Here is a 26,348-nt window from a genome sequence, read left to right on the forward strand (position 1 = left end):
GGAACAGGGTTCAATCAGCTGCAGATTGTCATGCTCGTTGGAACAAATGATGCCTGTCATCTGGACTGCGAGGACATTCTTGGGTCATTCCAGCGACTGGCAGAGAAGGTTGAGATGAACAGCCTTGCGTGTGGAGTTTCAATGAAGCTCACAATTTGCAGCATTGTCCCTACAACTGATTGTGGCCCTTTGGTTCTGAGTCGAGTGGAGGGACTGAACCAGAGATTTTGAAGGTTCTGTGCAAGTTAAGCTACGGCTTCCTGGAATTGCGCCATACGGTTGAGAGCTGTAGGGTCCACCTAATAGGTCAGGTGTGCACTACACATCAGAGGCTGCTAACCAGGAAGCTGACAGTGTGGGGTACACACAAGGGTTATTTAAGTTAGGCGACTCTCCATCCAGCAGCATTGTCCAACGCATAACACGGAACCCATGCCCAGGGTTACGGGTGAAGACCTTAATGGCAGTGACGGCGGAGAAGGAAGACTTCGGAAAGGCGTAGCTGGCAGATGAGGCAACCCTCCTTTCTGGGGATTAAATGAGAAAGGAACCACTGCCTTGTGGTGGAGGAGAAATTCCAAAGGCTAAGGGAGACAACCCCAACGGAAAATCCTTTCTTGCGATAGGCCTAGCAAGCCAGTAGAAAAGTCTTCATATAGTGCTTTCAAAACACAGACGATCCTCGGAACAAACCACTCAGGATAGGACCCCACTGCTTCTTCAAGTACTGGTGCAGATGGGAGACCTGATGATATTCATCAGTACAAGAAGATGAAACCAACTGGACTAAAAAATAACCTAAATATTGGCACCCTTAATATATTAGCCCTCAATGGAAAAATGGAAGAAATGACAGATATACTAACAAAGAGGAAGTTAAGATATATTGGGATTAAGCGAAACAAAGTGGAAGGGAAAAGGTGAGAAGAATTTGAGAGGAGGTGGAAAACTGTACTGGAGTGGGAATAACAGGTCTGGAAGAAATGGTGTGGCAGTGATGGTGAATAAGAATTTACAACGCTGTATTGAAAATGTGAGATATATATCAGACAGGATCATAATCTTAAACCTGAGATTCCAAAAGGAAACACTAAAAGTAATTCAGATTTATGCACCTCAGGTGGGATGTAACGAAGAAGAGAAGATGGACGGAAAATGTGTTGGAAAACCATATAGAGGTGCTAATATAGTGATGGCAGATTTTAATGCACAGGTAGGCAAAGACAGAAAGGGATTTGAGCAAGTATTGGGATGTTTTGGATATGGAGGCAGAAATGAAGAAGGGGAAAGACTCCTGGATTTGTGCCAGAAGAATGAAATGAAAATAGCAAACAGCTGGTTTATGAAGAGAGAAAGTCATGTTATCACCAGATACAGTTGGGATGGAAGAACCAAGAGTGTAATTGACTATATTCTAGTAGATGGGGAATGGGGAGAGAAAGTAACAAATGTGAAGGTAATTCCAAGTGTGAGTGCAGATGGAGACCATAGATTACTGGTGGGACAATGGAAAATGAATCAGTGTGTGAAAAATAGAAAACAGAAGAAAGTGATGAGGATACGGGATTGGAAACTGAAGGAGAGCGAATGTGCTGAGAAGTACAGAGAATTAATCACACAAAAATTTCCAAAAGAAGTTTTCTGCGATGTAGAAAGAGAATGGAGTTTATTCAAAGACGTGGTCTCGCGGTTCTAGGCGCGCAGTCCGGAACCACGCGACTGCTACGGTCGCAGGTTCGAATCCTGCCTCGGGCATGGATGTGTGTGATGTCCTTAGGTTAGTTAGGTTTAAGTAGTACTAAGTTCTAGGGGACTGATGACCACAGATGTTAAGTCCCATATTGCTCAGAGCCATTTGAACCATTTTTTATTCAAAGACACTTTAGTCGAAGCAGCACAAAAAGTATGTGGCAGAACATCTGGAAAGCAAAAAATAAGACAGACAAGTTGGTGGGGTGATACCATAATCCAAGCAGTTCAAAGAAAAAATGGAGCATGGAGAAAGTGGTGGAAAACTAAAAATGACAAAGACCATAAAAGATAAATAGAGGAAAAGAAGAAGTGCAAAGAAATAGTGGAAACAGCAAAGAAAAAGGCATGGGAAGAGTTTACAAAAAAACTTGAAGAAGATGTGAAGAGCGATAAGAAAATGTTCTATAAAATGATGAAAAATAAAAGGAAGGCTTCTGAAGTACCAGTAAAGATGGAAACAGCGGACGGTAACATTATTGAAGATCCAGGGAATATAAAAGATCTCTGGAAAGATCATTTTAAGAAGCTGTTAAACGCTGAGGAGCAGGTACATGAGGAAACAACAAATAATGGAGAAACTGAGAGAAGTTGGTAGGCAGAATTAGGACAAATTACGCGGGAAGAAATGGAAAAAAGCTGCAAAGAAGATGAATGGGGGGAAAGCCCCAGGACCTGATGAAGTATCAGTGGACATGATAAGAGCAGCAGGTCCAGTGGGAATTCAGTGGCTGTATAGAGTACTATCAAGTGTCTGGAGAAATAGTACAATACCTGACGACTGGAGAACAGGAGACATTGTTCCCATCTCCAAGAAAGGCAATAAAAGACTTTGTAAAAACTACAGAGGAATAACCCTTATGAGTCACACAGCCAAGAGTTTTGAAAGAATTTTACTAAATCGAATAAGTGAAAAGATAGAAAAGGAGCTGAGCGAAGAACAGCATGGGTTTAGGAAAGGAAGAAGCACGATCGACCTGATATTTTCTGTCCGTCAATTGATGGAAAAAAGTTGGGAGTATAACAAAAGGGTGATAATGGTTTTTATAGACATAGAAAAGGCATATGACTCAGTTGACGGGGAAAGACTCTGGGAAGAAATGAAGAGGATAGATATAGAAGATGGATACATTAATGTTATAAAGACAATGTACAGAGGACACAATTGTAGAACTAGAACACCATTGGGGAACTCTGAATACTTTGAAATAAGACAAGGACTTAAGCAAGGAAGTACTCTATCTCCTGCACTTTTTAATTTTGTGATAGAGGGAATGAATAGGGCAGTCAAAGATATAGTAATAGAAAAAGACAAAAAGATTATTTTTGCACATGATATGGTAATATGGGGTGATAAAGAGGTAGATGTACAGTTACAGCTTTCTGCGTGGAAGGAAATAATGAAAAGGTATGGATTAAAAATAAATAAAGATAAGAGTGAAGTAATAGTATTTGGAAGAGAGAAAGGAATCAACGGAAATATTACCTTGAATGGAGAACCCCTCAAAGTGGTAGAAAGTTTCACCTATTTAGGGAGTGAAATATCTAGGGATGGAAGAATAACTAACGAAATTAATAGGAGGTTACAGAAGGGAGGCAATTTCTACCAAACAATAAAACACCTGATTTGGAATAAAGAAGTTTCAGAAAGAGTAAAACTCCTTGTGTATAAGAATTATTACATTCCTATTGTCACCTATGGTGGAGAAACATGGACAATGACAGAAAGGGGCTGGAGCAGACTGCAAGCAGGGGAAATGAAATTTCTCAGAGCAGTTAAGGGAAAAACAAGAATGGAGAGAGTAAGGAATGTAGAGATTAGAAAGGACCTCAAACAAGAAAGTATGAGAGAAGAAATTGAAAGAATGAGATTAAGATGGTATGGGCATGCTAAGAGGATGCATGGGCAGAGACTCTCCAAAATTATGGAAGAACTTAAGATGGATGGGAAAAGACCTAGAGGGTGCCCAAGAACACGGTGGAAAATGGGAGTGAGAATATCTGTAGAAAGGAGAGGTGTGACCTGGCAGCAAGTGGAGGAAGAAAAGTGGTTGGAGGACGAGCCAAATGGAGAGGACTCTTCAGCACCCAGACCAGGCAGTAGATGGAGCGGGATTCGGATATAGATAGACTCTCCATCCAATCCAGATAACGGTAGGTGTAGGAAACCCAGATGGCAGACTTCGGTTAATTGGTAGAGCACCGGTGAAGTGTAGTCAGTCTACAAAGGAGATTGTTTACAAATTACTTGTGCGACTGGTTCTAGAATATTGCTTAAGTATGTGGGACCCATACCACATATAACTAACAGGGTATATTGAACTGTACAGAGAAGGGTGGCATGAATGGTCACAGGTTTGTTTAATCCGTTGGAGAATGTCACAGAGATACTAAAGGAACTGAACTGGAAGGCTCTCAAAGATAGACGTAAATTGTCCCGAGAAAGTCTATTAATAAAGTTCCAAGAACTGGCTTTAAATGATTTCTCTAGGAATGTACTACAGCCTCCTACGTATTCTCACGTAACGATCATAAAGATAAAATAAGAATAATTACTTCATAATTAGTTCACGCACAGAGGCATTCAAACAATCACTCCTCTTCTGCTCCACACGTGAATGGAACAGGAAGAAACCCTAATAAATGGTACTATGGGGTGTACACTCTGCCAAGCACCTCACCGTGGTTTGCAGGGTATAGATGTAGGTGTAGATGCAGAGGAACTGTGATCCTGTGAAGTACGCTTCTTCAGTTATTTTCGAATGTCTCGCAAACAACTAGCAACGTTACACAAGTTATTTAACCGAAACTCCAAAAAACTGAAATGAACTAGAGAAAGGCCACGGGTGCAGAGGAAAGACTTGTCAGTTTATTTGAGGCAAGCATATTATTTATGATGTTAACTGAGTCTTCTGTCGCCGCTTAGCAGAACGTTATTTCTGAAATAACATTATTTATGGCAGAAACCACTTGCTTTATTTTGTTATTTACTTTAACTTTATGTTTTCAAAAACAGTAATAATCATAAAATATGGAACTTTACAAATGAAATACTGACTGAAAAAGCCGGCCGCTGTGACCGAGTGGTACTAGGCGCTTGAGTGTGGAACCGCGGTGCTGCTGCGGTCGCAGGTTCGAATCCTGCCACGGACATGGATGTGTGTTAGGTTAGTTAGGTTTAAGTAGTTCTAAGTTCTAGGGCACTGATGATCTCAGATGTCAAGTCCCATAGTGCTCAGAGCCATTTGAACCATTTTTTTAACTGAAAAACTTGTCAACACTGTGGGCACACAAGTGCGAGCTACAGGTCGATCGTCATCATCTACACCGAAATGAACTTTTGCCTTCTCATACATTTCTCTAGAGCTAGAAGAGCCATTGGAAGATTCTCCTGGTTCCAAAATTCCATTAGTGAGTTGATTGTATGATACATTGTGACACTGCTGAGTTGGATGATGCGAGAACTGTGAGAGAAGATATGGCGTTGTTTCAGTGTTTAATATCTCAAGTTCAATCTCTCCGAATACTGTGACAGTTGCACTTTAAATGAGTTTATATTTGAGATGGGAATATCTTGAACGACTGTGCACAACTCAAAAATAAGTTGCCATATGGTCAAGCTCGCACTTCTCTTTTCTGTTACTGTCTCTGGTGTGCTGATAATGTGTGACTGCAGCTACATGTTCATTTATTTATTTCCGTTTGTTTTTTTTCGCTGAATGAACAGACACTACTGATTCAATTATGCCTCTTCCTCTCAACCACCTTCGTCAGGAAACGGTTCCTGTGACTCTTCACCGAGCGAGGTTGCGCAGTGGTTAGCACGCTGCACTCCCATTCGGGAGGACGACGTTTCAAACCCGCGTCCGGCCATCCTGATTTAGGTTTTCCGTGATTTCCCTAAATCTCTTCAGGCAAATACCTGGATGGTTCCTTTGAAAAGGACACGGCCAACTTCCTTCCCCATCCTTCCCTAATCCGATAAGAGCAATGACCTCGCTGTTTGGTCTCCTCCCCCAAAGCAATCCAGCCCTTTGATTCTTCAAAATTTGATTATGTATAACACGGCAACATTGTGTCAAGACGAAACTCCAGATGACCTGCCCATGGCCAATTCTGATATTCCTTGGCTGAACCAGTGCCTCTCTCTGTCAGTTTTAGGTATTTGCAGTAGGTGTCTCATAGATTCTTCCGTTTTGTTCGAACAGTCTCACCTGTCAGTCAAGCGTACGCAAAATATTTTATTTCAAATGACGCATTTATGACAAATAGTACATTTTGTTCCAGATATTTGGCCACTGGTGATCCATAAAACACCGTCACTTTTTAATTCTACATGGGATGGACAACTGATGCCAGTTTAATCAAATACGTGTGTCAAGAACAAACAATGGTTCAAATGTCTCTGAGCACTATGGGACTTGACGTCTGAGGTCATCAGTCTCCTAAACTTAGAACTACTTAAACCTAACTAACCTAAGGACATCACACACATCCATGCCCGAGGCAGGATTCGAACCTGCGACCGTAGCGGTCGCGCGGTTCCAGACTGAAGCGCCTAGAACCGCTCGGCCACTCCGGCCGGCTGTGTCAAGAACAGTGCAACGTTTTACAAACACAACCAGCAGAGGAAATCTGGAAGAAAATTGAGATGGGATTGATGGAACGGTGGCAATTCCCTAACTGGACTGGCAGCATAGATAGGGAGCATGTTAGCATGAAGCGTCCTAAAAACAGTGGTTCAAATTATTTTTGTTGCGAAAACTTGTTTTCAATTGTCCTACATTCATTTACTGATCACGATTACAGCTATGTGGTGATCAACGTGGGCAGCTCTGTCAGCCACTGTGACAGAACAGGTTTTGAAAACTGCATTTTTTCCACGAATTCATAAGAGGAAGATGAATTCTGTCTCATAAATCGTTGTCGGGCTCAAACATGCCCGTCCCTCATGTACTGAGACTTGATGAAGGTTTTAACTTACAAATCTATCTGATGACCCTTTTGCCCAAATCAGCGACCTTGGAAGACCCTTCAGGAGCAATTTTCAATAAACAAATACGCAGGGGCCGTCGTGATGGCAAATGGCTACTGTATACTAGCTGAGGAGTGATGAGTCTTTTTAAGGCCTATAGATTCAACGATCGATATTGCAGAAGCTGTTGTCTAAGCTGCATTACGAAGGCATCACAATTTTGTGCCAGCACATCATTATTTCAACTGAACTGTGTTGTACACTACAATATTCATCTGGTAATACAGTATATCTTGCAACTTCGCATTTGTTTATAAACAAAGAAAACACCTGTTTGATACACACTTGCATCCATTTTCTTGCTTGTTGCCGCCTTTTTCATCACATTTTTATAATTACGATGTCGTACATCGTACAAAAGTACATATGCATGCACCAACTCAGTCAGTCCTACCGTTTCTGTCGCCATATTGCGCACAATTGCTCGCCACAGACTTTGTACAAAATCACAGCCAGCCAGCGTTACACCTCAGCCAAGGGCGATCAAAGGCCTCCTGTTTGACCGCGACAACACCACAGCGTAGCGTGAAACACAGAAACCCCGGCGGGTGACCGGACAGGTTGCGCTTTCATTGTTTGACAGAACTTGAATGTGCTGGTACACGGTAGAAGTTATACGGATGGAATAGTAGTAAAATAAGAGTTTAATGACAAGTACAAATATTTGTCAATACTCGGCCAATAGAGTATTGAGTGCGTGAGTGCTGAGGCAATGAACACTAAAATAATACTTAATTTTTTTTCTGTAGCAACATTTTGCCACCCCAATGTTTTGCGACCCTGTGCAGTTGGACATGTTGCATCTGCCTAAATATGGCCCTGCCTATGAGCAATCAGAACCTCGACTAACTCTAAAGACAAAATAAATTGAACTGTTAGAAAAAACTTTACTTTCTGATATCCCTTCGATGCATTGCAAGTAACATACTGTTCGGAATGCAATACTTGTATTCCATTGGTACCTTTAATTTAATGCGAGCTGGAACAGCATGTAGCGTATGTGTATCGGTATTAGACTTTTGTTTAGAGCCATAAATATGCCTAAAAATATTTCTAAATTGAATTTACTTATTTAAAAGTGATTTCCGAACGAAACGTCGTCCTTGGTAGATAATTCCCTTATTAGCGTATTGCATGCTCCCAAACGATTTCTTCGATATGCCCATTTCCATACCCAGCATCTGTGGATTCGTTTTTTCTTCATCAACGTCACTGTAAGCTCTTAAGCTGAAAGCTGCACAACTCCCATACGAATAATTTCACTTGTCGCTATCCCGTCTCCGGCCATCCTGATTTAGGTTTTCCGTGATTTCCCTAAATCGTTTCAGGCAAATGCCGGGATGGTTCCTTTGAAAGGGCACGGCCGATTTCCTTCCCCATCCTTCCCTACCCCGAGCTTGCGCTCCGTCTCTAATGACCTCGTTGTCGACGGGACGTTAAACACCACTAACCTAACCCTAACCTAACTTGTCGCCATCTTGAAAATTGCATAAGTAGCATTTCCAACTTCAGCGTGTGGAAACGCTAATCTGCATGTAAGGTGGGGGGATGCACCTGTAAGAAATTCTTGCTTGTGAAAGTCCGGGTGAACATATGACTGAAAAAACTACAAAGAACGAAACTCATCTAGCCTGAAGGGGGAAAGCAGATGGGATTTTGGTTGGCCCGCTAGATGGCGCTGCCATAGGTCAAACGGATATCAACTGCGTTTTTTAAAAATAGGAACCCCGATTTTTTATTACATATTCGTGTAGTACGTAAAGAAATATGGATGTTTTAGTTGGACCACCTTTTTCGCCTTGTGGTAGATGGCGCTGTAATAGTTACAAACGTATAAGTACGTGGTATCACGTAACATTCCGCCAGTGAGGACGGTATTTGCTTCGTGACGCATTACCCGTGTTAAAATGGACCAGAATGAGATTTTCACTCTGCAGCGGAGTGTGCACTGATATGAAACTTCCTGGCATATTAAAACTGTGTGCCGGACAGAGACTCGAACTCGGGACCTTTGCCTTTCGCGGGCAAGTGCTCTACCAACACAGTTTTAATCTGCCAGGAAGTTTCATATCAGCGCACACTCCGCTGCAGAGTGAAAATCTCATTCTGGAAACATCCCCCAGGCTGTGGCTAAGCCATGTCTCCACAATATCCTTTCTTTCAGGAGTGCTAGTTCTGCAAGGTTCGCAGGAGAGCTTCTGTTAAGTTTGGAAGGTAGGAGACGAGGTACTGGCAGAAGTAAAGCTGTGAGGACGGGCCGTGAGTCGTGCTTGGGTAGCTCAGCTGATAGAGCACTTGCCCGCAAAAGGCAAAGGTCCCGAGTTCGAGTCTCGGTCCGGCACACAGTTTTAATCTGCCAGGAAGTTTCTTAAAATGGACCGTTTACCAATTGCAGAAAAGGTCGATATCGGTGTATGGCTATTGTGATCAAAATGCCCAACGGGCGTGTGCTACGTATGCTGCTCGGTATCCTGGATGACATCATCCAAGTGTCCGGACCGTTCGCCGAATAGTTATTTAAGGAAACAGGAAGTGTTCAGCCACGTGTGAAATGTCAACCACGACCTGCAACAAATGATGATGCCCAAGTATGTGTTTTAGCTGCTGTCGCGGCAAATCCGCACATCAGCAGCAGAGAAATTGTGCGAGAATCGGGAATCTCAAAAACGTCGCTGTTGAGAATGCTACTTCAACATAGATTGCACCCGAACCATATTTCTATGCACCAGGAATTGCATGGCGACGACTTTGGACGTCGTGTACAGTTCTGCCACTGGGTACAAGAGAAATTACGGGACGATGATAGATTTTTTGCACGCGTTCTATTTAGCGACAAAGCGTCATTCACCGTCATTCACCGACAGCGGTAACGTAAAGCGGCATAATATGCACTATTGGGCAACGGAAAATCCGCGATGGCTGCGACAAGTGGAACATCAGCGACCTTGGCGGGTTAATGTATGGTGCGGCATTATGGGAGGAAGGATAATTGGCCCCCATTTTATCGATAGCAATCTAAATGGTGCAATGTATGCTGATTTCCTACGTAATGTTTTACCGATGTTACTACAAGATGTTTCACTGCATGACAGAATGGCGATGGATGTCCGGCACAAAGCTCGCGTGCGGTTGAAGCGGTACTGAACAGCGTATTTCATGAGAGGTGGATTGGTCGTCGAAGCACCATACCATGGCCCGCACGTTCACCGGATATGACGTCCCCGGATTTCTTTCTGTGGGGAAAGTTGAAGGGTATTTGCTATCCTGATCCACCGACAACGCCTGACAACATGCGTCAGCGCATTGTCACTGCATGTGCGAACATTACGGAAGGTGAACTACTCGCTGTTGACAGGAATGTCGTTACACGTATTGCCAAATGCATTGAGGTTGACGGATATCATTTTGAGCCTTTATTGTATTCATGTGGTATTTACAGGTAATCACGCTGTAACAGCATGCATTCTCAGAAATGATAAGTTCACAAAGGTACATGTATCACATTGAAACAATCAAAATAAAATGTTCAAACGTACCTACGTTCTGTATTTTAATTTAAAAAACCTACCTGTTACCAAGTGTTCGTCTAAAATTGTGAGCCATATGTTTGTGACTATTACAGTGCCATCTATCACAAAGCGAAAAATGTGGTCCAACTAAAACATTCATATTTCTTTACATACTACAAGAATACGCAATTTAAAAAAAAGGGGTATCCTATTTAAGAAAACGCAGTTGATATCCGTTTGACCTATGGCAGTGCCATCTAGTTTCCCCCTTTGTAGTTTTTTCGTTTGACGCTTATTTCGTGAGATATTTGTCCCGGTAATGATCAATGGAGCACCCTGTATATGTGCTATAAAGTGCAAATGAACAGTAACAATGCATACAGGTAACATATCCAGTAAATAAAAAAACTGAAATATGCAACTTTGGCTGGTTTTCCATTGCACTGATTAGCAGAAGCTTCTGACCTGTAATTACTCCAGCATGCTGTAAATTCGTGAAATATTGTTGTAACCACCTTTGGATACTTTCCAATCAATTTAATTTGCAAATGACAATCTCTTTTGTGTTAAGAATAGTATAAATTAAAATATTGTTTGTTACAAGTTAACTTACTTCTACAATGAAGTACACGTTTATTTGTCATTTCTGTGACCTCACATCCCCTAATCTGGTGGTGAGAGGCACCAAAAGCAGTTCTTTGTAAGATTAGGATATGTCGCCTGACTTACCATTCATGTACATGAAGTATATTCGTAGTAGCGAATATATAATGGAATGATGACAATGAAAATTTGTGCTGGACTGGGACTCAAACTCGGATTTCCCGCTTATCACGAGCAGTCGTCTTACCATTAGGCTAGACACATGGCTGATGTCATATGGAAGTTTGTGTCTGTCCATGAGTCGTGCTCAGATAGCCTAATGGTAGAGCGACCGCTCGTGATAAGCGCGAAATCCCGGTTCGATTCCCGGCATGGCAAAATTGCCACTATCATCATGCCATTATACAGCTGATGGTTGTCCATACTCGCATCTGCGAATTTATTTCGTAACGACTGTAGTCTCCACATTGTATCGTACTTCTGAACAAAGGGGGCGCTGAAGTATTGTAGTTACCCGTCGACTGCGGGCAAGCGACTTTCAATTAAAATGTCTCCCCTGCACAGGAATATACGTGGTATGTCCACAAAGTAAGTTCCGTTTGGTTATATAAAACATATGTGAACAGATACGGAAAAAAAATATATATTGTACAAAAATCTACAACTATTAAACTGCTTTTGTACATAGCTTCCGAAATTTTGTAGGCACTTTTCATAGCGTGGCACAAGTTTTTGTATGGCTTCTTCATAGAAGGTTGCCGCCTCTGTATTCAACCAAGTGGTAACATGTTCTTTCAGCTCGTCATCATCGTTGAAGTGTTGACCACCAAGGACAGATTTTAGGTGTAAGAAGAGACGAAAGTCGCTAGGAACGAGGTCCGGGCTGTACGGAGGATGATCAAACGCATCCCAGTGAAATTCCCGTAAGAGTTGTTTGGTCACATTCGCCGAGTGAGTTTGGCAATTTTCGTGGAAAAAAAACACCACCTTTTGACAGTAATCCTTGGTGCTTGTTCTGTATTGCGTGGCGCAATTGCTTAATGGTCTCGCAGTAACAATGTGCATTGATTTTTCGGCGTCGTGATAAGAAATTAATTAGCAAAATGCATATTTTTGCTCCAAAAAAAGGTGCACATAACTTTTCGAGGTATCAAGATTTGCTTAGGCTTAACCTTCGTTGGGGATGAAGTGTGCCTCCATTGCACTGATTGCCATTTTGCTTCAGGGGAGTTGTACGATACCTAAGTTTCATCCCCCGTGACTTTCCGAGAAAGAGAACCGTCGCCTTCTTTGTAGCGTGTCAAATACTGAAGTGCACTGCTCATCCATTGTTTTTTGTGTTGTTCAGTAAGAATTTTGGGTACTCAACGTGAGCAAAGTCTTCGAAATTTCAGCTTTTCAGTTACAATTTCATGAATTACTGATCGTGAGATTTGTACAACTTCCAGAGCAAGGGCACTAAGTGTAAACTTACAGTTGTACATAATCTTCTCTTCTATTGTGTGAACCAGTTCATCAGTAACCACAGACGGGCATCCACTTCGTTCTTCATCGTAGACTTGATCACGTCCCTCATTGAACTGTCTGACCCATCTTCTAACCACTGAATCACTCATAGCATTTTGTCCGTAAACCTCGCAGATTTGACGATGAATTTCCTTTGGTTTAACTTTCTTTACATTTAGAAAACGAGTCACACATCTGATTTCACATGCGGCGACATTTTCAGTTACTGGTGACATTATAAAGAAGCACTACGAAGCACACGATGGCAGCAGCGATCTGAAAATGGCGTACATGTCTTCCCATTGTGTGGCGCAGTGGTTAGAAACTGGACTCGCAATCGGGAGGACGACGGTTCAATCCCGCGTCCGGCCATCCTGATTTAGGTTTTCCGTGATTTCCCTAAATCATTCCAGGCAAATGCCGGGATGGTTCCTCTGAAAGGGCACGGCCGACTTCCTTCCCCATCCTTCCCTAATCCGATGATACCGATGACCACGCTGTCTGGTCTCCTTCCCCAAAACAACCAACCAACCATCTTCCCATTGAGTCAGAGTGACTGCCGCGCATGCTCGGGACTGCGATCGTAGCGCTGCCGCGGATAGAAATACAAACGGAACTTACTTTGTGGACGACATTCGTATTAGGTTGGCACATAAGTTCGTAACGTTTTTCGATAAGTTAAACACAGCAGACACACAACACAGACTTAAGTCGTCGATAATGTAGTTACATTCACTGTTTACAACAATCTGTCAATGCTAGAGTAGCTTTTCGATTCTGCGACTGTAGAAATCACGTGGTTTTGAGAAGCAGAAGTCGTCGAGCCATGTTTGGAGCGCATTTTCATCTGGAAAGGAAGTTCCTTGAAGGTTGTTCGACTGAGAGCGGAAATGTTGAAATCTGAGGGCACAAGATCAGGTGAATAAGGTGGGTGTGGAAAGACTTCCCAACCCCAACTCCTGTATAGTGTTTTTTGTCAGTCTATCAGAATGCGAGCAGGTGTTATCGTGGAGGAGCATCACTTAACCCATTAAGTACCAAATATTTTTCCTTCTATCTACATTTATTTCTGCGTTGTCTGATTGACATAGATATGATGAAAAGGAACATAAAATAAAAACTGCAATAATCTTGAAATAAATGGTTTCCCCAAATGGGGATCATGGCACATGCCACTCTCTTTTTACATTTTCTTTCATTTTTTGTGCCAGACAACAAGACAGTCAATATAGAGTCCCACATTGCACACAGAACATTATTTCCTCACATTTTTCTTGCAAATTGCACATTTTCTTTGCTTCCCCAGTGAAGTGGGTTCAATCACGTCTGTTCCCAGAAGTCCTGAGTTCAACTGAAACACGTGGAAGGGATGATTGTGGGTACGATGGACGTCCTGCCCATTTCGGATCAGAAGCAGCAGATGATTGAACAAGATATGTCCTTGCCACCATCCTCCAGAGAAAAGAAGTGGAATATTTTCATTCTAGAGGCAGTAGATGTCGTGGACGTTGACCAACGCTACATCAAATGCATTGGTGAACAATGGGAAGTACCACTTCTTACATCGAATTCTTACACAATATTTCTGCACATTTCAGTCCAGTTTGTCTACACCTCCCATATAATTGCTACATTCTGAAATCATTCTTGGCTGTGAAACTCGCACTTCTTTGTTCTTAGCTTTGCTCCACCTCTTTACTTGGTTTACTGGATGCACTGTCTCATGGTTTGACAAGAGCTTTACACAATTGTTATCCTTCCACATTACTGCCATTATCTCCGTATTCTTGTCAAACCTATAGTCATACCCTCCTCTTCGTTCCTTCTTCATGCTGTTCTCAGATTCTATTTGACAGTTATTCATTCGGTTCATATGGACATTTCCAGTTGCCCTTACTCTCATTTCTGAGAGCCCTTTCATCAATCAGAAACTCGTGAAAATGTTATTAAAATATATTTTGTGTTGTTCAGGAGTCTTCGATTTTCCTTCATAGACTGACATATGGTAACAGAAACCGCTTTGAGAACGGCACACGGCCCACTGTTTGAATCCAGATCTCACTGGTTTCCTGCGAATGAACTGTCTTAGGTAATGGTGTCCACAGTATCGTACCATTTGCTCATCAGCGCTCAGGATGTCGGAAAAAACTTGAAATTTCATGAAATTATTATTCAGTAAATCCATCAATTGACAAACTTAAAAAAGTTTATCCCTTTCGTCAGGTGGGATTCTGTTCAGACGTGTGTTATCATTGAAATGGTGGTGGCGCTTTATTTCCAGATCTCTCTTGCGACTCATACACTGTCGTACACGTCTTATGTCGAAGTCCTCATCTTCATTCCAGCATAGCTTTTCCCGTGGAAGAGCATAGTATCCAGTGAAGAGTAGTATATCTATGAAACTTTTTATGCACCCACTGGATAACTCATAGCTGTGATAATTGTTCTGTGTAGCATATCGGACACTTTCACTGACAATCAAGCTCAATACCTGTTCACCAAAAAAGTCTTCAAAGCACTCAACAGCAGATTTTCGTTTTAGTGCTGCCACCAAACTGGATTTTCGCTGTTTAATTTCTACTATATCAGCATAGGTTTTAGAGTAAGTCACGTCATCTGTTGTCCAATTAGAAATGATAATTGTTTTCGCTTTCTTCTTTCGTTGGTCTGCGTGCTCCTCATTTTCCTTTTCTCCATTGACATGAATTTCCAAGGAACCTGGCACATCAGATGGAACAGTATTTTTAAATACACACATCAAAAAAGGTTTGCATCACCTCGGTCCCGAGACTTCCGGAAGAAGTGTTACTTAAACATCGTTAAGCTATCGATTAATCAATAGCATCTGCACTATCGTCACTATCGGTAGTCTGGTTTAACTATCGATAGTCTTATTCTTTGTAATATAATTCTTTTTGAATTGGCGCCTGAAAAATTGTCGGTTCGCATTACCTCCATGGTGTTTGGAGTGCAGAGGCAAAGTAGTTTGTATGGAGGTATTTAATTAACAACAAATATGGTGGCGCCTTAGCCAAAGTTGTTTATAAACTATGTTGTTAATAGATTGGTCTCTGTGATGGAGACGTCGTGAAAGAGGGAATTTTCTCGTTTGTCTTCCACTGATGACAACTCACGGTCGTGAGCATCTCTTACCGATTAGAAGCTTATGGTAAAAACTGCAGACCTAAATAAGATGGATTTATGAATACGCATTATACTGATTTTCATCTTCAAATGTGTTAGCTTACTTGCTTGTAGCAAGGAATACAAATGTGAATTAGGCTATTGTAATACAACGCAGTTAGTAGAGGAAAAAATTACATTTTAAAGATTTGTTAAGTGTTTCTGATTGTACTTTACAGGTTGCCCATAACGTAAATATCCATTTTGCGGAAAACGTACATGTGGATTATTTCTGTTACAGGTACCGTGAAGAGACATCACAGTATTAACAATTACCGAAAGAATCACAATTCTGGAACATCTTTTACGTGGCGAAACCTATGCTGAGGTCCAGAGGCTGTTTGAGAGAAAGTATCGGAAGGATGCCCCTACAAAACTTGCCATTCGGAAGCTCGTCAAAAAATTCCTACGTACAGGATCTGTACCTGATGGGAGACACGATGGGCGACCACCGGTAAGCCCACAATCTGCACAGCGTGTGAGGGAAGCTATCGAAAGAAGTCCAACGGTATCTATCCGCCTGAGTCGTGAACTATCCATGCCGAAATCCACTATGTAGAAAGTGCTACACTACACCCTTAAAAAGAAGGCATATGATATCCAGGTGCTTCACCGGCTAGAGGATGAAGACCATGCGGCACGAGCAGCCATGTGTCAAGATCTGTTGGTGGCTGTAGCTGTGGAGTACCTGATGAATCATGTTATGTTCAGCGACGAGGCGACATTTCATGTCTGCGGCGTTGTCAACAAACACAATTGCCGGATCTGGCAGAGGAGCAACCCCATGAATTCACTGCGTGGCAAAGGGACTCTCCCAAAGTCAATGTGTGGCTTGGTCTCATGAAAGATAGGATCTATGGGCCATTTATGTTTGCTGAAAAGACAGTTACTGGAGCAACCTACCTGGACGTGCTGCAGTTGTTCTTGGAGCTACAGTTGCAACAGGATGGTATCCTTGTCTCTGTCATGTATCAACAAGATCGGGCACCACCCCACTATGCAAACATTTTCCGGGACTACCTGAACGAGACCTTTCCTTGCAGGTCGCATGTGGGCTGCTCGCTCCCCCGACCTCACTCCCCTGGAGTTTTCTGCGTCGAGTTTCATCAATAGCCGAGCTTATGCTACCAGGGTGCCACATTTGAATGAACTGAAACGGCGAATAGCAGAGGCATGCTTGCTAATAACCCCTCAAATGTTACAGCACGTGTTCCACGCAACCACAGGGCGATGGAAACAGTGTATTGCCAATGAAGGTGGACATATTGAACAGTATTAGCTACTCTCTCTAAATATAATGTTTATTTTGTTGTAGCACATCTGGAAAACGAAAATGGATACTTACGTTATGGGCACCCTGTACAATGCGTTTTAAAATAAATACAATTATTGTCGTTATTAACTTAACACAAAAATTGTTCAGATGGCTCTAAGCACTATGGGACTTAACATCTGAGGTCATCAGTCCCCTAGACCTAGAACTACTTCAACCTAACTAACCTAAGGACATCACACACATCCATGCCAAAGGCAGGATTCGAACCTGCGGCCGTAGAAGCAGCGCGGTTCCGGACTGAGGCGCCTAGAACCGCTCGGCCAAAGAGGCCGGCTACTTAATACACCCGCTACTGTCCTCTTCTGTTTCCGAGTCCTCATTGTAATTACAAGTGTTTTCAGTTGTACATGTTATTGTGTAAAGTAATTCGAAGACACAAAACACTGATGCAAACCTAATGCCCCTGCATCACTTCTGCTTTTGCAGAAGCACAAATATCATTGATATGTTGGTTGCCCATGTTGTGGTTGATTAGCGGAGCTTGTTCCTTCAAGGACACACCAGATCCCGCAAAACTGAATATAGTAAATGCACAACCCGTCTACTGTCGAGATTTTTTATTTGTGTGGTGGCTGGACGTAATCAATCAAATACGTGTGGATTTTTTTCAAGAAAGTGGGGGATAATAGTCAGTTTGTGAAATGTATCATCTGCATTAAAGATTATAAACATGATTAGGGAATAGAACTAATTTAAGAGACACCTAAAAAGAAAGCACGGTGTAAAACTAGAGAACCACGAATTAGTAACAGAACTGAAAGGTGAGGGATCAACTTGTGAGCTAGGTCAAGTGCAAGAGGTGCAACCAAAAGAACCGAGAAGCTCTATAAGAAATTATTTTAACAGAAGTCAGTTGTACGATGCCAGTTCAAAAGTAAAAAAAAAAAAAGAAAGAAACAAATTATAGCTATCGATATGCTGCCGTACAGAACTTCCGCCCATCAAGGTTTGAAAAAAATTGATTATGCCTTAGACAACAGATATGAGTTGTCAGATAAAACCACACTTAAATGTTTACTGATCTGAAAAGTATAGGAAGAGATAAAAAGTAAATTAGAGAAAGCCCTCACAAAATGTAATTTTTTTAGTGTTACAACGGACATGGGGAAAAGCAACGCGAATGAAGCCATACTACCATCGACTTGCCACTTTCTGATAGACGAAAAATTAGTTACAACCATATTAAAAGTGACAAAAACTGCAAGCCACCACAACGCAGAATCTATGCACATGTAACTAACATTTTTTAAAATGTTTCTTTCTTTAACTCGTCAATGTCATGATAATTTCGTTTCATCCTTGTGATCGATACATGTCGGTGCAAGTCAAGTCGGCGTAACTTGTAAGATATTTCATGGAAGTTTCAACCCTCCCCCCCCCCCCCCAGCCTCTTTGTCGGTAGAAATCTGAAGCCGTCGTGTCATTCGTGTTCTGTTTACAGACACTGCCAACTGCAACAAATCATTGAATAATTGCGTCACAACAGGCTTAATATATTTTCTTCTTCATTGCTACAAATAAGCAACACATTTGAACACAGACGTCTCTATATTGCGTTTTCTCAAATGTTGTTACTTCCGCGCTCAAAGTATCCACTTGAGAGTTTTTGCGATAGCAGACTAACAAATGAGAAAGGAACGTGAACCCCAACACCGTCTGAACCAAAATTAATATACACTATAGCAAAATCAGCTGGCAGTGGATTTACATTTATTGTGTTGCATTCTTCCGAGTATGTCAACAACTTCCTTTTGTGGCGATTTACGCGCAAGTGCTTCCATTGTGTTAGCGAATCGGAACAGAATTAAAACTTTCGGTGCTTATTAAAACAGCGTCAGCATTAATGCATGTATTTGACAGAAAATACTAACCACAGCATGTTGTAGATATAGGCTGTACCGCCCGGGGACTGGGTGTTTGTGTTGTCCTCATCATTTCTTCTTCATCATGATCATCATCATTCGTGACAGCGGCTGGATTGGACTGTGCAAAAATTGGTCTGTGGAAAAATTGGGACTTCGTACGGGCGCTAATGACAGCGCAGTTGAGCGCCCGACAAAACAATCATCATAATGGCCGTACTAACCGAATCGGAACTTTCCAGTGGTAACAGAAAACTCTCAGCTATTGGGTAATCGAAGCTGTTGTATCGCCGCCACAGTGAAGCCTACGAAACGCTATCTATCAGGTTCTGTCAAGTGCAAACTCTGAGCGGCGCAGGTATATTATAGGAATACATCGGTATGATGGATGGAGATGCCAGCACTGCTGTCTCTCGCTGCATATAGGTTTAAAAAACTTGCTTCAGGACATTTCAAGAGGCAGAGAACGCTGTACAAATACTCCAGAAAGAGTATGCTGCTATCATCGAACCAACTACAAAAATAATACCTGGAACCGAAGCGTCCATGAGCAGTGCTAATAGGCCTACGTCTACTAATGCGTCTACAAGATTGAAATCGGATGATATACTTTTCTTGTACAATTAGCAACAGCGTAACGTCGATGTCGTTACACCAGACAGTGAATCCATAATTGGCCTACGTCAATAACTTGAACAATCCATAGTAGACAAGCACGCTTGTGTTTTAGGATATTGTGCAAAATCTAATAGTATGTTGCGTGTAACGGTCATTAAATTTTTGTGGTGCCAGCGACTTCAGTTCCTGCAGAGAGGGTTTTCTCCAAGGCAGGATAAATGATTACTTGAAAACACACCAGACTGAAGGAGTATAATTTAAACACCTTAATTGAACCTTTTAATGCTGTATTTTTAACAACAGACTAAAGGACAAGAATTTAAATAAATACCCTAGTTTTTATAAAACATAATTTGCATATCTTCTATTGTTATATTTTAAGCAATACAAAGTCTTAGAAAGCTATTTTTCATTTGAAGTACCTTCCCTAAACAATCGATAATCAATCGATACATCGAACGCCATTAAGAATAATATCGATAATATCAGATGTGACAACTATCGTTGTTTAAGTAACACTATCCGGAACCTGTGCAGAAAACTGAAATGGAGATGAATATAAACATCATTTCCACTCTTTTTATTGCTCACGAAAACCACACATTGCATGTTGTACCACCATACAGTGAGACCTGCAGAGGTGGTGGTCCAGATTGCTGTACACACATGTACCTCTAATAAACCGTAGACGTCCTCTTGCATTGATGCATGCCTGTATTCGTCGCGGCATACTATCCACAAGTCCATCAAGGCATTGTTGGTCCAGATTCTCCCACTCCTCAACGGCGATTCGGCGTAGATCCCTCAGAGTAGTTGGTGGGTCATGTCGTCCATAAACAGCCCTTTTCAGTCTATCCCAGGCATATTCGGTAGGGTTCATGTCTGGAGAACATGCTAGCCACTCTAGTCGAGTGATGTCGTTATCCTGAAGGAAGTCATACACAAGATGTGCACGATGGGGGCGCGAAGTGTCCTCCATGAAGATGAATGCCACGCCAATATGCTGCTGATATGGTTGCACTATCGGTTGGAGGATAGCATTCAGATTTCGTACAGCCGATACTGCGCCTTCTATGACCACAAGTAGCATACGTCGGCCCCAGATAATGGCATCCCAAACGGTCAGGGAACCTCCACCTTGCTGCGCTCGCTGGACAGTGTGTCTAAGGTGTTCAGCCTGACCGGGTTGCCTCCAAACATGTCTCCGATAATCGCCTGCTTGAAGGTATATGCGACAATCATCAGTGAAGAAAACGTGATGCCAATCCTAAGTGGTCCATTCAGCATGTTGTTGGGCCCATCTGTACCTCACTGCACAGTGTCGTGGTTGTAAAGATGCACCTTGTCATGGACGTAGGGAGTGAAGTTGCGCATCATGCAGCCCATTGCACACAGTTTGAGTCGTAACACGATGGCCTGTGGCTGCACGAACAGCATTATTCAACGGGGTGGCGTTGATGTCAGGGTTCTTCCAAACCATAATCCGTAGGTAGCGGTCATCGACTGCAGTAGTAGCACTTGGGCGGCCTGAGCGAGGCATGTCACCGACAGTTCCTGTCTCTCTGTATCTCCTGCATGTCCGAACAACATCGCTTTTGTTCACTCCGAGACGCCTGAACACTTCTCTTGTTGAGAGCCTTTCCTGGCACAAAGTAACAATGCGGACGCGATCGAACCGCGGCATTGACCATTTAGGTATGACTGAACTACAGACAATACGAGTCGTGTACCTCCTTCCTTATAGAACTACTGGAACTGATCGGCTGAAGGACCCCCTCCATCTAATAGGCGCTGATCATGAATGGTTGCTTACATCTTTGGGCGGGTTTAGTGACATCTCTGAACTGTCAAAGGCACTGTGTCTGTTACACAATATCCACAGTCAACGTCTATCTACAGGGTTCTGGGAACTGGGGTGACTTTTTTTGATGTGTGCTTATTTTCGTCGATATCTTCACAGTCAGATATATCACGTACACGATCTGGAAGGAGCTCGAAGAGGTCAATGGTTTCATTCACATTACCATCATCACCAGAAGAAGCCATGAAGTTCGGGTCATTTACAATTTCTTCAGTTTTCCTCCTAGAATGTGCTTCATAACGAGTCTTTGTGCCTGAGGCGCAAATAAAAGCAAAATAAAGTTTTACATGGAAACTGTCATGAGCCTAAAATGGGGATCGAAGGTCTAACAGGTGTCATGTAGAAATGAAAAGGATCTTTGAAATAAATGATTGATAAACGTCTTCTCAAATCATTACAGAACATGCCTGTAGACAGATACTGCTAGTTATTTAGATAATAATATAACTTACGCTCTCTTGTAATGCTGAAAAACGTAGCTTCTTCACAGAAATAAAAGTCTACACCTGGCTCGTTTAACAACAACTGACGAAACTTCAATGCAAGCACTTGACAAAGGTAGGACAACAATGGGAAATTGTAGCATTCACTGCCAGTATTATTAGAATTACAAAATTTTCGTTACAAAGACAAATCCCCAAATGGGGATCATGGCACTTAATGGGTTAATTCAGTCCTCCTGGTCGCTCTTCTTGGACTGCGTCTACAACACAATTCAGTTATTGACAATGAATGTCAACAATGATAGCCTTGGGGAAGCAGTCTCTAGCACGTCACACTGTCGCTGTTCCATCGGATGCATAATTTATCTTTTGATGATGCCCACAGCTCTTCCTATAGGGAAAGGTTACTTTGTTTTTGCTCAACCATACTCTTCTTTTTCTTATGTCACGAGCCAGCTGATGATGAGCAAGTAGAGATGCACAATCGACCAGCCGATGATTTTTGTGATTTTGGCTTAGAGCATGTGGTAGCCATACACCCGATTTTTGAACCTTCCGCATTGGATGCAAGTGTCGCACAAAGGTAGTATGATTACAGTTCATCACATCTGCCAGTTCTCGAGTACACTGATGTGGATCGTTGCGGATTAATGCACTAATATTATCTTCATCAGATCCCGAAGGTCTTCCTGAATGTGGACAGTCACTATTGTCAAAACAGTCCTCCTTGAAACGAGAAAACTATTTTCTTGCTATGCTCTGTGGAATCCCATTATCCCCATACATGGCGCAAATGTTTCTGGCTGCCTCCACTGTTGTCACTTCTCTATTGAATTCAAAGAGAAGAGTATGTCCGAAAAGTTCTGATTCCTCCTTTTGGCACTTCATTTTCTGGCATCGACAGCTCCACTCACTATCTATAAATGAGAAACTGGCAATATGTAAATTCAAATAGCAACAATGAACTATAAACAAAAAATAAGCTGGAAATCCGGTTTCGAGTCCCGATCCAGCACAAATTTTCATTTTCGTCATTCCATTATACAGTTGATGATGATACATATTCGCAACTGTGAATACATTTCATGTGTTTGATAATGGCTGTAGTCACGTCAGTGAATGTTACTTTGGACATGCATGCATTTCCGAAGGAACATTTCATCATACTTCTGAACAACACAACCACTGCAATACCGTTTCTTCCATGTAGTTTTGGTGATATCCTGCCAAAATTAAATTGGTAACTCTGAAACAATATGGCCGATGCTTTATTAGAGTATGAACTGTGATTTCTGTGAACAGTATGAATGATGTTTACCAATTAACCACATACTATGAATTAATATTTCGACTTCTTTCTTAACATCTGGAACACTGGAAAAGTGAACCCAGGGACCAACTCCTGGAATGGAACTGCAGCCATTTTAAACAAATCATTGTTATTGATGAGGTCCATTAGATGGATTTGTGGCGTCTTTTTAATTTATGTGGGCCCAGAGCTTAATTGATTTTGACATCCAGTGATAGGAAATGCCACACATTGAAGAATAAGATGGTCCCTAGATTTTATACTATGAAACTTAAAAACTGTGGTACTAGCTACCAAGAGAGAGTGAGCGAGAATAACAACATCACAAACGCCTCCACAAACTGAGACCACTTTAGGGATGCCAATTCAGGAGACAATCTCCAGCAGATCTAAGGAGAATGAGCACTTGGTGGTCCACTGAAAGTGATGATGGTGAACAAGCCTGACAGCTAGTGTGGATCAAATGGCACCAGAACAAAAATGAAAATAGCCTACAAGCCTTTCTTATAAAAAGGAAGACCACAGTTTGCAACACAGGAGGAGCAAAGAGGAAGTACAACAAACAGGCAGAAGAGAACTTTCAAAGGAATAACTCTAGAGACCTGTACCAGAACCTCATCCAATAGATGCCCCAATTTGCTCCACCTGCTTTACATCCCCAGCAAACAAATAGATCACTGCGCCTTAGTGACAGCGAATACACTAAAAATCTAGCTAACTACTGCCAGAAACTTCTCAATCCAGAAGAACCTATTCAAGAGAACCCACTAATCCCAACGCCGAGCAGATTCCTCCTCCAACATACAAAGAAGGCAAAGAAATCGTGAATCTCCTAAAAACACAGCAAAAGTTCTGAGGAAGATGGGATAGTGGCAGAAATGCAGAAACTAGGTGGAGAAAATAAACATAGGCGCATAGATACAGTAATCCTAACTGTTTGAGCATCCCAGAAATTCCTTGACGACTGGGCCTCAGCCATTATCAACTTGACTATCAAAAAGTGGAAGATAAAGAGGTCCTGACAACTAAAGAGGAATATCTCTCCTTGTAGGCACATAGAAAACCTTTTCCAGAATCCTCAAACAATGTGCAACAAGACAGCTGGTCAATGAGTTGGGGATATATCAAGCAGGTTTCAGAGCATGGAGATCCTGTATTGGACAAATACAAAAACCTCAAAATCATCCTCCAATACAGAGTGTAACGAATCCAAAAAGAGTTTGATTCCAGTGATAGAATCATTCTCTTTGGCATTCTAAGAGAACTACGATTCAATGAAAAACTCAGTAAGCTGGTGCAGTCTAAAGTTTAGCGAAAAACTCTGAGACAGTTATTGATCAATACAATGAGACACGGAAGCGGTATTTCATGTATATTATTTATCTGTGTCCTGAATGAAGTCGTCAGGGAACGAAGCAGATCTGTACCAGTGGACACCAGATTAAGAACTGGGATCAAAGGATCTCATGGCTGTTGATAACACTGTCTTACTGGGAGACGACATTCGAGAGACGTCTAGGCAACTCCAAGCTTAGCATTAACTAGGAGAGAGCAGAGTTCTTGATCAAAACCAGAAAGACTAAGTTAATTGCTGATACTGAAGACTATTCTGAGCAAATTAGATTAGGAAATGAGACACTTAAACTAATGTATGAGTTTTACTATCTGGGCAGTAAAATAACCGATGACAGCTGAAGAAGAGAGGATATAAAACGTGGACTGGCAATGACAAGAAAAGTGTTTCTGAAGAAGAGAAATTTGTTAACATTGAATATAAATTTAAATGTTAGGAACTCTTTTTCCAAAGACATTTATCTAGAGTGTAGACATATATGTAAATGAAACTTGGACGATAAACAGTTCAGACAAGAAAAGAATTGAATCTTGTATAATGTGGTTCTAGAGGGGAATCCTGAGGATTAGATGGATAGCTCTAATAACTGATGAGGAAGTACTGAATCAGATTGAGGAGAAAAGAAGTTTAAGGCCCAACTTGACTAAAAGAAGGAACTGATTGATAGGACACATTTTGAGACATCAAGAACTCGTCAGTTAGAATTGGATGGAAGTGTGGGGATAGGAACTGCAAAGAGAGACCAAGAGTAGAGTGCAGCAAACAGGTTCAAATAGATGTGAGTTTCTGTAGTTACTCAGGGCTGAAGAGGCTTGCAAAGGATAGAGTTGTGTGAAGAGCTGCATCAAACCTATCTTCAGACTGAAAACCACAACAACAACATTAAAATGTCTTTAGAATGATGAGAATCAGCACAACTAAACTTTTCAACAGAACTGAAACCTTAAAGAACGCTGGAGATGTCAATGAAACAACAGTTCTCGATCAAAGGAAATTAACGTAAGACATACAATGCTTGGAGAAAAACTTGGGCCTCAAAATGTCTATAACTGAGTATCAAACTAAGATACTATAACTCCTCTACACAGCAGAGTGTCTATGCCTAACCAATAAGATCCCAGTAAGATCTTCAAATTACATTAAAGGTAATTGGACCAAGAATCATACCAGACTGTGGTACAAATATAATTGTGAATTCTTTGGCAAGAAAACCTCGCAGATGCAGTTAGAAGAAGACACCCAGCTTAATAGGGCCACTTGTACAGAATGTACCCCGTAGGTTATCCCATAATATCTTCAAGGTAGCCAACAACAACAAATCCACTGCATCAAGGAAATAGAGGAAGGCCTTGCACATCTTCATATTACACTCACGCTCATAAACTAAGAATAATTGCAGAATGTGGTGCCACACAACGTGGCACTACACAAAACTGGCGCTAATAGCATAGTCACATAGGGAACACACACGACACACATCTGTAAGTCCACGGTATTGGTGATAAGCTGAGAAAACCGTCCCGAGACACATGAGCTACAAAACGCCACTGTTTCCTGCAGATGTACCCTGACATCAGTATGGGATATGATCACCACGCACACATACACAGGCCGCACAAAGGGTTCGCATACTCTGGATCAGGTGGTCGAACAGCTGCTGGCGTATAGCCTCCCATTCTTGCACCAGTGCCTGTCAGAATGGCTGAAGTGTCGTAGGGGTTTTAAGACGCGCAGCGATACATCGACCGGGAGCATGCGAGACGTGCTCGATGGGGTTTAGGTCTGGAGAACTGGAAGGCCACTCCATTCGCTTGATATCTTCTGTTTCAAGGAACTCCTCCATGATGGCAGCTCGGTGGGGCCGTGCGTTATCGTCCATCAGCAGGAAGATGGGACCCACTGCACTCCTGAAAAGGCGGACATACTGGTACAAAATGACGTCTCTATACACCTGACCTGTTACAGTTCCTCTGTCAAAGA

General features: G+C 42.0%; 1 protein-coding gene across 1 annotated transcript; it reads right to left on the reverse strand.

Annotated features, from left to right (window-relative positions):
• Positions 1 to 14,599: 14,599 nt before the first annotated feature.
• Positions 14,600 to 15,160, reverse strand: LOC124606475 (piggyBac transposable element-derived protein 2-like). Its single transcript, XM_047138457.1, has one exon. It carries the CDS (start codon positions 15,158 to 15,160, stop codon positions 14,600 to 14,602), a length of 561 nt encoding a protein of 186 aa, XP_046994413.1.
• Positions 15,161 to 26,348: the final 11,188 nt, after the last annotated feature.

The sequence above is a fragment of the Schistocerca americana genome, chromosome 3 (assembly GCF_021461395.2).
Source record: "Schistocerca americana isolate TAMUIC-IGC-003095 chromosome 3, iqSchAmer2.1, whole genome shotgun sequence".
NCBI lineage: Eukaryota > Metazoa > Arthropoda > Insecta > Orthoptera > Acrididae > Schistocerca > Schistocerca americana.

Coding starts and splice junctions, on each gene's coding strand:
- LOC124606475 (XM_047138457.1), bottom strand. CDS start 15,160: ATGTGTGTATTTAAAAATACTGTTCCATCTGATGTGCCAGGTTCCTTG.